General features: G+C 33.3%; 1 protein-coding gene across 1 annotated transcript in view; it reads right to left on the minus strand.

The window, feature by feature from the left end:
* LOC140437074 (methanethiol oxidase) overlaps window positions 1-14,862 on the minus strand; it is a 31,167-nt gene extending 16,305 nt beyond the window's left edge. The window contains exons 1-4 of the mRNA XM_072526329.1: window positions 14,740-14,862; window positions 8,207-8,358; window positions 7,899-8,096; window positions 5,601-5,760 (exon numbers count right to left, since the gene is read on the minus strand). Of these exons, the coding sequence (XP_072382430.1) occupies window positions 5,601-5,760; window positions 7,899-8,096; window positions 8,207-8,358; window positions 14,740-14,755 (526 nt within the window). The 5' untranslated portion in view covers window positions 14,756-14,862. The remainder of the gene's footprint in view (window positions 1-5,600; window positions 5,761-7,898; window positions 8,097-8,206; window positions 8,359-14,739) is intronic.
* Between the last annotated feature and the right edge of the window lie 486 nt (window positions 14,863-15,348).

Here is a 15,348-nt window from a genome sequence, read left to right on the forward strand (position 1 = left end):
TAGATAAATTACATTCAAGAATGACACAGAACCTAGTAAATACAGACATTAAAGACAAACCACCTCAAGATAATGTAAGACTTAAAGCTTGAAGATCCATTTATAAAAATAATTTGTTTAAAAATAGCCCTAAAAAAGAGTTTAACGAAATGAAGAAACCCATGTAACCGGCGAGGCGAGTGCACAGATCCAAAAGAAATTACAGTAGAAAGCGTATTAGGTCCGCTCCTCTACCTGTTATACACACACGACATTATCTGGACTAGAAAATTCTACTATAGCCACCAGCCACCTGTGCAGATGTTACTGCTATCCTAGAAGTAGGTAATACCAGCAAAGAAGCAGCAGACAAATTACAGTTGTCAATAAATAAAATCCATAATTGGACTAAAAAATAATGAATTAAACGTAATGAATCTAGGTCAATTCACGTTAATCTACCAAATAAAAAGATCCAAAACATTCCAATTAGAATAAATGATGTCCAAGTACCATATGCATCTTCCGCAAAATACTTAAGTATCACACTTAATGCAAGACTTCGCTGGAAAGTCCATATTAAAAAAAAAGGGAAGAACTAGGTATCCGTTGCAAGAAAATGTATTGCCGGATGGGAAGAAATTCAGCATTGTCCACACATAACAAACAACTGTTACATAAACAAGTACTGAAATCTCTTTGTCAACCATTTTCCATCCACTCCTGAATGTAGGTCTCTACCAATTGCTTCCATCTTTCTCTATCTTGCGCCAATCTAATCCACTGTTTGCCTGTCACTGTTCTTATGTCATCTACCCATCTTTTTTGAGGTCTTCCCATGCTTCTTGTTGTCGTCCTTGGTATCCATTCTAGAATTCTCCGTGTCCACCTGTTGTCATTATATCGGGCTACGTGACCTGCCCAGCGCCATTTCATTTTTGCAATTTCTTCCACAATATCCCTAATCTTCGTTCTACGTCTTATCTCGGTGTTTCTAATCTTGTCTCTTAGTGATATTCCAAAATATCACTAAGTACTGAAATCAGTATGGACGTATGGTTGCCAACTCTGGCGCTATGCCAATTCAAGTAATATCCATATCATCCAGAGATTCCAAAAGTATTAAGGAACATGGTTGATCCTTGGTATATCAGAAATATCGACCTCCTCTAGGATATTGAGATGGAAGATATAGATAAAATTATCAAGAAAATTGAAAGTAGTCACGAATAACGGCTCCATAGTCACGTAAAAATCGAGGCAATCCAGCTCCTCGATAATACTGGATTAGAAAGACGACTCAAACGAAGAAAACCGTTTGAGGAAGTGTGTTAAGGTGTAAAAGCAGAGCATAGTACTGTGTTGTATGTTATTGGTAATCTGTAACTAGATTTCATTTAAAGACAGCTTGGGTGATTAATAAATAAAAAAATATGCGAAGAAAAAATACTACGAAGATTACTATGTGAGAATTAAAACAGGAAATCAAATCACCCCCTATTTAAAACAACTAACAGATTAGGACATTGGGCTTATTGTTTATCACCCACCTTTTATTTAGGATTTATCGGGGCATATCTCTAGAGAAATCTTTTTCTTCTTCTTCGTATGTTAGGCCTTAAGGCCTATTGTTTCCGGTCTGATTTAGCAGTATTTGCGATTTAGCAGTATTAGCGACCACTTTACTAACCAGAACGTTTTATTAAAAATGCAAAAAGGAAAAGAGTTGTTAACCACAATAAAACAGCCAAAATTGAATACCTCGGTCACATCACGAGGAACAGCGAAAGATATGGGTTGCTGCAATTAATTCTACAAGGAAAAGTAGAATGAAAACGAAGACCAGGAAGGCGAAGGATTTCCTGGCTGAAAAATCTACGTACGTGGTTCTGGTTTTCCATCTCTTACTATTCGGGCAAATCTCTCTTCCCATTCTGTTAATATGCTGGTTCCATTCTCGTCTTCTTTGACGTCCCCATCTAACGATATCATGTACTTTACACATGTCTCTAATTTGTGTATTAGGGATTCTGTCTCTTAAAGTTTTACCTGCTAAGTCATATACATGCGTATTTTTTCTTCTGTCCTCATGTCCTTATTTCTCCATATCACGTTTCGTAGGCATCCTGACACGTACGCTGCTTTATTAGCGGGTTCCTTCGGAGATGTTTCCATAATACGATATTTGCGTTTCCAGGTAGTTAAGTTTCGATACTTGTTCTATTATTTCTTCGTTTATTACAATTTTGCATCTCACTGGCTTCCTAGCAATAACGAGGGACTTCCAAAGCGTGGACCATTCGTTGCAAGCCATCTTCATTATTTGATATTATTACTGCGTCATTTGCGTAGCTTAGAATCTTTATTGCTCTGTTTTCCATTTTGTACCCTGTTCCTGACTTTTTTACTTCTATTAGTTTGTCCATTATCAAGTTAAACAAGAATGGGCTCAAGCTATCACCATGTCTTATACGTGATTGAATGTTGACTTCCTCTGCTAGTTCTGTTCCTATTTTTATTTTTGTTTTGTGATCAGCGTTAATATCCTTTAATATCCGTGTCGTAGTGGCTTTTATATTCTCTCTGTGTAAAAGTTCAATCACATCTTGTAGTCTAAACAGTCGAAGGCTTTAGTAAGGTTGATCGAAGATATGAATGCAGGTGTATTAAATTCTACTACTTTCTCTCTGTTTCTCTCTTTCTTTCTAGAGAAATGGTTGACAGAATTCGGAATATGTGAATAATGGTAGAAGATGACACATTTTTAAACACTCTTCTTTGCGGATGATCACATAATGATTGTAAAGAATAAGAAAGTCACCAAAAGAATATGATGCGGCGAATCTAACAATGAATATATAAAATGTAAATACCTAATCGTGAGCAAAGACGAAGCATATGACGTAGAAAATAACAAACTTGAGGGTGTAGAAACACGCAAATATCTAGGAGTAATCTTTAAAATATTGGTAATGGCGAAAATAAAATGAAATCAGGGAAAGAATAAACAAAAGTATATTTATCCGTTATATTTTTATGAATATGCAATGTAATGCAAAATAAAAAGAAACAAAAAAACAACAAAAAAACAGGAAGATCAAAGAATAAAAAAACAAAATAAAAATATATCAAAACAAAAATGTATCCATCAAAATATTAGGTATATGTAATACTAACATTGATAACTGATAACAAGGAAATTTCGACTATGAATCTGCAATCAATAATATAATTAAAATTCAGTCGATTCACAAACAAGTCTGGCTAATTGGCTCTGCCAAAGCCATTTTTCAGAAAAAAAATGTAGTGCAATTAGAAAATAATTTAGCTAATCAAAGTTATAAAACAAACAAGATTCCATAAGATTAAATCAACAATGTTTTAATTTTTTTACCAAGAGGGAAAACCCCAAAATATATTAAAACTTCAAATACATAAGCTCGATATCACGTATTTTACACGATTCGGTAAATTTATCTATACAAGAGTATTTACACATGACAGAACAACAAAAACATGTATTCAGTTTTTCGATAATGAACAAACATTCGATACAGTATAACAAACTATGTTAATAGACACTACGATAAAAAAGACCAATATTAAACATATGGTGTTAGATAAGGTAATAAAAGTAATACACTTAAATTAAAATGTATGGGTAGTTGCACCAATTTAATATAACCGAGAGAAAATTTGACATGCTAATTTCCACAAAAAAGACAAAATGCATGGTTATATCAGCAAATTTACTAATATGTAAATTGGAGCTGGAAAGTCAGATAATAGAACAAGTGATGAAGTTTAAATATCTAGGCATCACATTATCTAGCTACGGAAAGCTCGAAACTGAAGTGGAAGATGAAGTGAATGGAACAAACAGAGCCGCAGGTTGCCTGAATGAAACAATATGGAGAAAATATCGGGAAAGAAATGAAAGGCAGAATTTACAAAACAGTCATCAGACTAATAAAGACATACGCGGCAGAAACACGACCTGACACAGAGTGGGCAAAAAGGATGTTAGAAACAGCAGAGATGCAAACACTTAGAAACATTGATTGTAAGGCACTATGGCACAGAGCTAGAAGTACAGATATACGACGTAGATGTAAGGTGGAAAACATCAAGAACTGAGTAAGAAATAGAGGAGTAGAATGGAACGATCATATCAGCCGAATGACAACAAATAGAGTAGTAACGAGGACAAGAGACGATTCCCAATGGACTACCAAGTCTGACGTCACAAAGGGCGGAGATTTTAAATAAATGTTCGTATTTTAAGGTTGTTAATGTTTCAAGGTATTTTGTTGTTGTTTTTATCAGGGTTATTTTAAAATAAATCGTTGAATTTTTTTTGCGAAGTTGAAAAATATTTAAATCAATGTTTTATTCTTTTTTAGTTGCCAGTGATTTTATCCTGTAAAAGACCACCGATATTCGTTTTCTCGTAGTTTAAGTTGTAATTTAACATTTTGTGGAAACCTTTCTATTAAATTGCCATAATGAGTTTAAAAAAAAATGTTTTTTGAATGTTTTATTTGTTTTTGGGTTTATTTTTTAGATCTGGGCATATAATGGCTACTAAACATGTGTTGAATATATTCAGTATCACTTAATTTTTCAGTAATGACAACAAAACTAATATTAACTATTTAAACTACGAGAAAACGAATATAGTTAGTCTTTTAGGGGATAAAATTACTAGCACTTAAAAAAGAAAAAAACAATAATTTAAATATTATTTACCTTCGTAAATAAATTTAATGATTTATTGATTAATTTTGAAATAACCCCGAAAAAAAAAAAACAATAACAAAATACCTTAAAATTTTAAAATACAGTAAAAAATAATGAGTTTTAACCAAACAACAACATGCCTTTAAAATACATATGAACATTCCTTATTTATTCCTTATTTATGAAAAGTCCTTATTTATTCTTCAAACAAATAAAACAACTAATATTTCCAAACTTCTTATGAGACAAATACACACAAATTAGAAATGTTTGGAAAGGTTTTTAAATCTCTCGCACATTGTGACGTCAGTACATAGGAAGACGATCAGTAGGAAGACCACGAAAACGATGGAACGACAACTTACTGGAGTGGCATTGAAAAACAGAGTCATGTCTACATAAAAAAAGAAGAAGAATAATGGTAGTGAGAAAGAAGACAATTTGGAAATGCAATTATAAATTTCTAAAAGATGTACGAAAATGGTCATATCTATTTAATACACTCTGTATATATACAGGGTATACAAAATACGGAATCTAAGTCACTATTACTTGTATGACAAAATATGAAATGTATGCCTGAATGAGTGTATTACTTTATATCCTTTTCCAGATATAGTCTATTCTTACGGTCCTGTCTGTAACTTACAGAACCTACAGTGATGGCTACAGACCGCTGACAGAATGATGACTACAGACTCTGTCGGCGGTCATTCATTTGATATTCATTTTTCCAGTACATATTTAACAATTGCTTTCGTTAAAACGAAGCGAATATGATATTAAAATATCATTATTGGCTTCGATTTACTTTTGAAAGTCTTAATTATATCGACTACTGATTATTATTTATTTATTTTTAGAATCAATAATTAACGTACCTTTGACTTCAAAACTTTTGCCATCCAATAAAATAAAATCACATTTCGAGTTTCCTTCGTTGTCTCCCATGATAGAGATCATAACCTCTCCACTTGCTAAACAGTGAGTAGTATGAGGAGTCCTGCAGTTGAAACGTCTCATTTCGGTTCCTTCTATAATCTAAAAAATATATATTCAATTTGAAATATTGTCTGATAAAAAACTAAAAACAATATATAAATCAACCTTCATTTGGGAGTAGACATAATGACAAAATTAATAACAGAAAATTTAAGATGAGGGGATTTCCTTCTTCAAGTTCCGTTCCTATTGGAGATTGGAAATCATTCTGGAAATTATAATTTTGTTGGTTACGCGCCTGAATAGTTCAATTGAACTGCATCCAAACCATTCACGGAGATTGCGTAGCCACGAGATTTTGCGTCTTCCTACGCTTCTTCTGCCTTTGATTTTACCCTGCATTATATTCCTTGATAGTTAGTATTTTTCACCTCTCATGATGTGCCTCAAGTATTTCAACTTTCTGATTTCTATGGAATCTAAAACTTCGCATTGTTTTCCTAGTTAGTCGAGAACTTGTGCGTTCGTTTTGCGATCCATCCATGATATTTTCAGAACACTCCGGAAACACCGCATTTGGAATGCTTCCAGGTTGTTAATGTTGAATTGTTTCAGTATCCAGGCCTCAACCCCATAGAAAAGGGCGGAGAAAATATAACATCATATCATTCTTATCCGGAGCGTTATCTTGATATTGCAATTACAGAACCGTTTTCTCATTCGGTTAAAAGTTGACTGTGCAATTTCAATGCGACATCTCTTTTCTATTTCTTTTATTTGTTCAGTATCTTCTGTGATCCATGCTCCAAGGTGTTTGCACGAAGGTATTTGTTCAATTTCTTTATTACCTATTAACTTGGTTTTCTTCAAATTTATTTTTAGTCCTTAATCGTTGCAATGTATTTTTAATTGTTGAGCAAGATGTTGCATATTTCTTAGGGTTCCCGCCAGAAGAAAGGTATCGTGAGCACATCTTATGTTACCACCATTTCTTATTAAACCCTTATTGATTTCGGCCAACGCTAATTCTAAGATGGCTTCAATGTATAAATTAAACAACAACGGTGACGAAGTACACCCTTGGTGCACTCCACAGCGAATCTGGACATTCTCAGTTAATTTTCAACTTTCAGTTTTGCTGTTTGATTCCAATAGGGTTTATATATAATTCTAATATCTCTACTGTCTATGTTTCTATTTAACAAAATTTTTTTGAGTCTAATATGCTTCACTCTGTCAAATGTCTTCTCAAAATTAATGAAACAGGCATATACTTCCTGATTCATATCTAAGTATCTCTGCGAAAGAACCCATTTGTGTATTACTTATGCCATCTCTTAAAACTCCCTTATTTTGAATATAACGCCCTACATATTATCACGTATTTCGATAGAACTGTTCTTAAGGATTTGCTCAATATAGGGTTATGGTAGCTTACAGTATTTTTAGAGTGTTTTTAGTGTTTTTAGAGATATGACCAATTTTATTATGTAACAGTGTCCGATTTGACACCCTGTATACTAGTGTATATCTCGTTTACAATAATAAAATTGTAAATATTTTTTAATAATGTCTATGTTTATGAAACTTCACATTATGTGGATAAAGTAATGTTTAATGTACACAGTGATTCAAAATTTCTCAACTATTTCTTAACAAAATTTCTAAATCTAATAATTATTAAGACACTTGGCTTTTGTTGTATAGATTAAACTATATAGATAAAATATTTGATTTTTATTTGATATGATATAGATAAAATATATGATTTTATAATCAATACATTAGTGATCCGTGTAGTAGTATCTGAGGGGATCGGGAGGCTGAGACCTCGAAAGCCCTGAAGAAGATATCGAACAGGATATCGAAAGCTCGTCGCAGTAATAACGCGGTTTAACCGGGAAGACTGTTGAGTTTAATATTATTCCTGTAATAGTATTAATCTTAGCTCGAGGTTGAATTGTACTAACCGCGGAAAGCTTCAGAACACACACACACACACACACACACACACACTAATATATATATATATATATATATATATATATATATACATATATATATATATATATATATATATATATACATATATATATATATATATATATATATATATATATATGTATACATATATATATATATATATATATATATATATATATATATATATATATATATATATATATATATATATATATATTATATATCTAAATTGTACAAAAATATTGAGTTATTACTTTGTGAAATTCTGGTGCCTTCGGATTTTTTCCAACATCCACTACGTAAATCCTATCAGATCCCAAAGCAGGTAGAATAAGTTTGTCCCTAACAAGACCATTACAACAGCCTGTGGAACTATGACAGCTGGAACAGACGTTCCATCCAGAGTGGTGAAGCTCATCGTTCTTGTGACCAGTTCTTAAGCGATGAATAATCTGAAAAGATAATTATTTATACTAAAGCAACATTCACTTGGAATTTAAAAAAGCAAGTACCTACTGCAGAATCTATATTAACTATGCATTGCTGACTTAACACATCTTACCTGACAATACGTTGGTGACTCCGGATCAACGTCTACTGTCGCCAAAAGATCGGTTTTATCTTCTCCTTCATTTGGATTAATGCAAACGACGTACATAAGTTTTTCTTTTGGGCCAGTTTTCATGGCATCAAGTGGAGTAGCGTAACCAGGACCTAAAAACAGGAATGTATATGTAAAACAAACTATATACAATTCTTCGAATCCTTGTTATACTGAAGGTATAAAAAATTGAACGAAAACAAAGGCAATAAAATTTTGTTCCCTGGTTTCATGATTTTAAAATGCACTGAAAAAAAGCTATATCAGCAATTGCGAAATTTGCATCAGACTTTGAAAAACACTTCTCAGTTTGATCATTGCGTCAGGTAACGAAGCAGAGAAAATAATCATAATTTATTTTAAGACGAATATTGAGAGTTCCTTTGGTAGCAAGAGGTGTAAATGTTTTATTATTTGAGAAGTAGTAATAAAAAGACTAAGGATGCATGTATCACATGCTATTTTGGATATTATTAAAAAAACTTGAATTGATAAGAAGCAATGTTTTTTAACTCATCGGAAATCCTTTATCGGACTCACCAATCTCTTTTCGTATTTTATTACAAAATATTGAATAATTTATCTTAGGTCGAGTTGAAAGTGTTAACTGACTAACCATTTTTGTCTACTACATCACGTTTGTGTGTAATATTATGTTTCCAATGCAGTTTCAGTATCAAGATGCTGACTGAGATTTTTTTAACTTTGTTTGAGGAACTTAATTTTCCTAACTAGCTATATTAGCTTACTATAAAGTGAATGTGAAGTGAATTCAAGTTTTTTGGATTGTGTCTGTGGTCTGTTTATCTTCTTCTTTATGTGCCGTCTTCTACCGAAGGTTGGCGACCATCAAACTATACGTTTCTCTGTTTTGTGCCGCATGTATTATGTTCGCATGCTTCTGGTATTTGAAACCATTCTCTCAGGTTTCTCAGCCAGGATTTCTTCTTTCTGCCCAAACCTCTTCTACCTTCAATTTTGTCTTCCACGATAAGCTGTAGCAGACTGTACTTATCATTACGGAACACATGGCCCGGGTATGACGCTTTCCTACTTTTAACAGTTGTTAACAATCTGTTTATAGATATTTTTATATGCAACTTAATTTTTTTTGCTACAGTAACCATTTTTTTGGGGAATTTAGTAATACAATATATTTTTTATCTAAACCGTATCTTTTACCACTGTACCCTTTTATTGGCGAATTTACCAATACAATATCTTTTTATAAAAAATATCTGATGTACACTTGTAAAGTAGGTAAAGAGGTTGTGAAATGATTGAAGATGGCATTAAAGATGTCATTCGTCACAGTTCTTGTGATACTCATATGCCCTGTCCCTTCATTGTGAAGTTTCTTCTTCTTCTTCATGTGCCTTGTCCGTTCCGAACGTTGGCAATCAACATGGCATTCTGACTTTGTTTGCGGCAGATCTGAATAGTTCAGCAGATGACAATCCGAACCATTGCCGCAAGTTTTGGAGCCACGAGTGTCTTCTCCTCCCTGGACCCCTTCTGCTGTCTATTTTCCCTTGGACGATCAGTTGTAGTACTCTATATTTATTGTGTCTCATAACGTGACCCAAGTATTCCAACTTTCTTTTCTTTATACTTATTCCTACCTCTCTCTCTTTACCTATCCGGCGTAGTACCTCTTCGTTGGTCACGTGCTCAGTCCAGGATATACGTAATATACGTCGGTAAGCCCACATTTCGAAGGCCTCTACTTTTTTCATCAATGTTGCGGTCATTGTCCACGCCTCCATTCCATATAACAAAACCGGGAATACATAACATTTCAGAAGTCGAATTTTGAGAGGTAGGGTGAGGCTTTTAGAGGTGAAAATTTGCTTCATGCTAGTGAACGATGCTCTTGCCTTTTCTACTCTTATACGTATTTCCTTCGCTTGATCCCAGTTTGAGTTAACTGTTGCTCCCAAGTAGATGTACGAATCCACGTGTTCAATTCTTTCATCGTCTAATATCAGTTGCTGTGGTGGTTGTTGGGTTTTGCTTACTAACATCCATTTGGTTTTTGTGATATTTAGTCTGAGTCCGTATTGTGCACTTGTTTTTTGTATCTTACTCATTAGGCAACTCAGTTCCTCCATGCTACTTGCTAGAATCACAGTGTCATCAGCATACCTTATGTTATTAATTATTTCTCCGTTTATCTTTATGCCTTCTGTGCTTTCCTCCAGCGCTGTCTTAAATACTTCTTCTGAGTATATATTAAAGAGAATAGGAGACAAGATACAGCCCTGTCGTACCCCTTTCTTGATCTCAATTTTATTGGTAAATGTAGATTCTACTTTCACTTTAGCTGTTTGGCCCCAATAGAGACTCGCTATTGTTCGAATGTCTCTGTAGTCGACTCCGATCTTATGGAGAACTTCAATTATCTTTTCGTGCTTTACGTTATCGAATGCTTTTGCGTAGTCTATAAAGCATATGTACACGTCTTTGTTCATATCTCTGCTGTGAAGTTTCAGTTATTATTATCCCGGCACCGACAAAATTTTCAATTTTTAATTTAATTGAGCTGCTACCGTGCTTCGGAGGGCACGTAAAGCCGTCGGTCCCGGCTACGAAAGTAGTCGTCAAGTCATGTTAGGGGCGCTTACGCGACCTGAAAACCCTAACACTAGACCTTAGCCAGAAGGTTACACGAACTTTACTTTTTTTATTGTGAAGTTTCAGTGATTGTTTAATACTGAAGGCTTTTAATCTTGCCTCTCCTTGTATTATCAAATGCAAGGGAGGCAGGCTTAGTAGAACCTCCGTAGCTGTTTTGGCACGAACACTCTACACTTAAAAATCCTCGAGGGACATAACAAGCTGAAAGTATTGAATTACAAACGCAAAAACTTTTGCGTTTTAGAAACAAGCACAAGCTAACTCTTCGACTCCCTATCTTAACTGAAAGAGAACTGGTAACTAACAAAGAAAGAATAAACCCAGTATGAAGTGGAACAATTGGTACTTCCAAAGATGATGTTGATACTTTCTGGAGGGACTTAAAACGAGCCATATTAGATATGGCTAATCAATGTCTTTAATTCGCAAGAAGCGGTCGTAAACCATCGATCAGTAACCAAACATGGGAAATTATAGAAGAAAGAAGGTAACTTAAAATTGATAGTGATATCGTAAGATAAAGATGAATAATACGTTTCTAACATCTGCCAGTAAATAGATATCCACGTACATCGAAATAAAACAAGAGATCTTTTTCAGAAAGCTAAGCTTTCCTTGCTCGGAAATTTAAATCCAAATCTATGCTATATAAGATGAAACAGGTAATATTATGGAGACCTGGAACAAATTCTGCATAGAACTCTATAAAGGAAAAACGTCTAGCACATAGCTATAAATCACACCAGCAAACTTAGAATCAGACATAAAGCCATAAAACATCTTAAAAGAAATAAATTACCTGTCTTCGACCATATCACAGTAGAGCTGCTACCTAACATAGGTAAACTTTGTCTCCAATTAATGTAAAACCTGTGCATTCAGATATGGAGAATCGGTAAATGGTCCTGTATATTATTTACTACAATTCTTAAGAAAGATGAAACTACAAAATGTCGTCACCGCCGAACCATCTCATTAATTTCATACCCAAGTAAAATTCTATCGAAAATCATCAATCCCTCCTGCACGTAAGAGCAAATTCTCAATATGCGGTATCTCATTGAAAACGCTCGAGAATTCAAAATTCCCATGATTATCTGCCTTCTAGATTACCAGAAAGCATTTGACTATGTAAACTAGAAAGTTTTATAGAAAATTCTACCCGAATGGAAGTTCCTGATCGTCGGTCAGCTCTGGTGAACAGCCTATACGAGAATAATAAAACCAAAATAAGAATTAAAAACCGTATGTTCGCAGTAATAAGGATATGACTATAGAGTGATAGTGAAAGGGAGAGAGAGAGACAATGACAAAATTCGCCAATAGCTTTAAGATAATTAAAAAATTAAACCAATAATTTGTAGAGAACGATTTCCGAAGTGGCCTTTATAATATTTTCAATTCAAATTGTGGTTTATTCTCACTAAATATACAAGATAACAAAGAAATGTTACAAGATAATAGTTTTAGAACTTTATTAAGAATAAATTAACAGTTTTTATCTGAAAGTACAATTGTTTCAGACTGGGTGGCAGAATATCCTGCTGCTTTATTACTTTTCAACATAGTCTACCGCATCTCTTCTTTAAAATCTGTATAGCTGGTTCTATATTTTTACTAAACTACAAACTTTATAATAGATATTTCTAAACCATTTAGACAATAAGATCTACCAGCAGCACCCACCAGTCAAATTTGGGTTTTCTACTTCGCTTTGATACTCCGTAACAAAAAAATCATTTCCCTTAAAATTCCCCATTAAACACGATAATTTTAACTGTTTTCGGAAAAAACGCATTTAAATAGTTTAGAGTCAGAGACACAACAGTTTCACTTTCATTAACATGAAAGAGGAGAAAAAAACATTTTCTAAAAAAACAACGCGGATAAATACCTTCAAAGTAAGAACATATGAAGAGGAATTCCGAAAGGTCTTAGCGGGTAAGTTCGAATCAGATTCTTCACATAATCAAGACCAAATTGATTTCTCTTTTTCTTCTTCGTGCGACTAGGATTACTCCTGTTTGTCTGCCTCTTATTATGTTTCAGTCGTTGTTGACTGTACATTATCTTGTCACTGGGATGGAGTATTCTGTGGTAATATAAATACAGTCATGAAACGGTCGAACTATGCAACCATGCAACAAGAAACTGTAAGTGGCCTACATTTGGCGTAACTAGGTGATAAAAAGTGGAATTCTACCAATGGAGTTTTTATCACTTTTAATTTTTTTGTCTAATAATCAAGTAAACCAAATATTTTCCAGTATTATTAAAACCAAACAGTAGAAACTTTTATTATGCTTATTAAATATTTTCCAATATTAACAACTTAAAAACAGTAGAAAATTTTCTTTAACTATTTATTTTCACATGTTTAATTTGTTCCATTAAAACTATGTAGAAAATAATGTATAAAATAACGTATAAAATAACTCTTACAGAAACACTAATGAAAAAATTTGAGGCCTTTGAGATGTGGATTTACCGACGAATATTCAGGATAAAATAAAAAAAGAGTACAAAATGACAAAAACAATAAAAATTCGACAGTTACAATATTTCGGCCATATATTGAGACATCCAGAGAGGTATAAACTTCTATACCTCATAATACAAGGCAAGATCACCGGCAGAATACGCCCAGTCCGAAGAAGAATATCCTGGCTCCGAAATCTCCTCCGAGAGTGATATTAAGAGACATCCGCTAATCTGTTTTGGGGTGCCTGAAACAAAGTTACTATTGCCAATATGATCGCCAACGTTCTATAATCGGATAGAAAGAAGAAAGGATAGGATAGGAAGAAAAAACTATAAATAAAGAAATATGAGGACGCAAATTGTGTTACAGACACACCCGGAGCGAATACTCACTTACGTTACATAATCCAGAGCAAAAATATCAACAACAATATTTAGAATTCTCGAAATGCAAATATTAAGAACTATCAAGGGAGTAACCCTTAAACAAATAAGAAAAGAGGGAAATTAGAAAAGAACTTAGTGTACAGAGTTTGTTAAGGCGGATCAAAGCATGCAAGCCACAATGGAGAGAATATTTATGACAGAGTTCCAGAAGAGAGGTGGCAAGATGGGCTATGGGATAAGGCTCGCTAATCAAACACATGGAGAACAAAAATATATTACGAGGGTTGGTGTTCAGGAAAAGATCAGAAGAGGGCTAAACACAGCGTATTAAACAGAGTCTAGTCTTATTAAAAGAAGAGAGTATAATAACAAAAATATTTAACTACAAACTCTGAAACATAAATTTTAAATTATTACTATAATACTTTGAGTACAAGAAATCGAAGACAATGCTCTCTCCTATCTAAAGTCACAAAATACCTTAAGTTTCTATAAGTAAATAAAAATTAGGAGCAACTACACTTACTAAGAGGCATCAAAGGAAACTCAAAAAAAAGGGCAAATTAGGTCTTCCTAATGTTAATCAGACTTTATTAAATGTAATTAGGTACTTCATAACTCTACAGGTTCAACATTTACAACGAGCCTCAATGCGAATATACAAAGTACTTTTCTTATGTCTTAAAACATCAACAAAAACTTTCGGCAAGATCGACATTCGGCACTTTTCGTTATTCTACTATATCTATAAAGTTTAATATATGTATTTCCTTAGTAATATTTGATAATTCTGAAACAGCAATGAACGATCAGTGCCTAAATGTACCTACAAATTGTTATTATTTACAAATTATTACAAATTATTTATTATAAACGATGTCAAATTATTTACAGTTTCACTGTCGCAGCAAACGACAAATATTTAAATAAAACTCCTATGAAATAGTCATTAAAATTCTATCACATTATCATAGTATTTTTGGACTTACCGCCGTCATTCGCCATATTACCGGTCGTTGTATTATCGTTGTTTCTACTTGGAGGTCACGGCTGCACTGATCGGCTGGTAATCGTCTTTCTAAACAAATATTTTTTTATGTACATTACTCATTGGTTAATCTCTAACGCTATACAAGGAGGCTCATAATTTTCTGTTACAAGTTATTATTTGTTTTGAAGTGGCAGGGATAGCAAGATATGAAATAAATTAAAAGGAAGTCCTCTATTTACACGGGTGAAAATTATTATAAAAAAGCTTTTAGTATAATTAGTAGGTATATTATTTATCTTTTGATACAAGTCAATACAAAAGGCGTACCATGAGTGAGTCTCGACATTTTTACTGCGCCATGGTTTTTTACTAACGTTTAAGTAACGAAATTTAAGTTTTTCATTTAAAACTGCCAAACTAAATAATATTATCTCAGGTCCTATTGGTTGTACAAACTTCTCCTTTTTTTAAGATGTGTTTTTTATAACCTTTCAGATGTTGTATTTTGTTTTTTTTTGTAAATGGCAAAAGGGTGCAGATAATTAAATTGTCTATAAAGCGAAAAATGGTACTTCCTTATGTATCAATTATTTATAAACAATTAAAA

The sequence above is a fragment of the Diabrotica undecimpunctata genome, chromosome 3, assembly GCF_040954645.1.
Source record: "Diabrotica undecimpunctata isolate CICGRU chromosome 3, icDiaUnde3, whole genome shotgun sequence".
Taxonomy (NCBI): domain Eukaryota; kingdom Metazoa; phylum Arthropoda; class Insecta; order Coleoptera; family Chrysomelidae; genus Diabrotica; species Diabrotica undecimpunctata.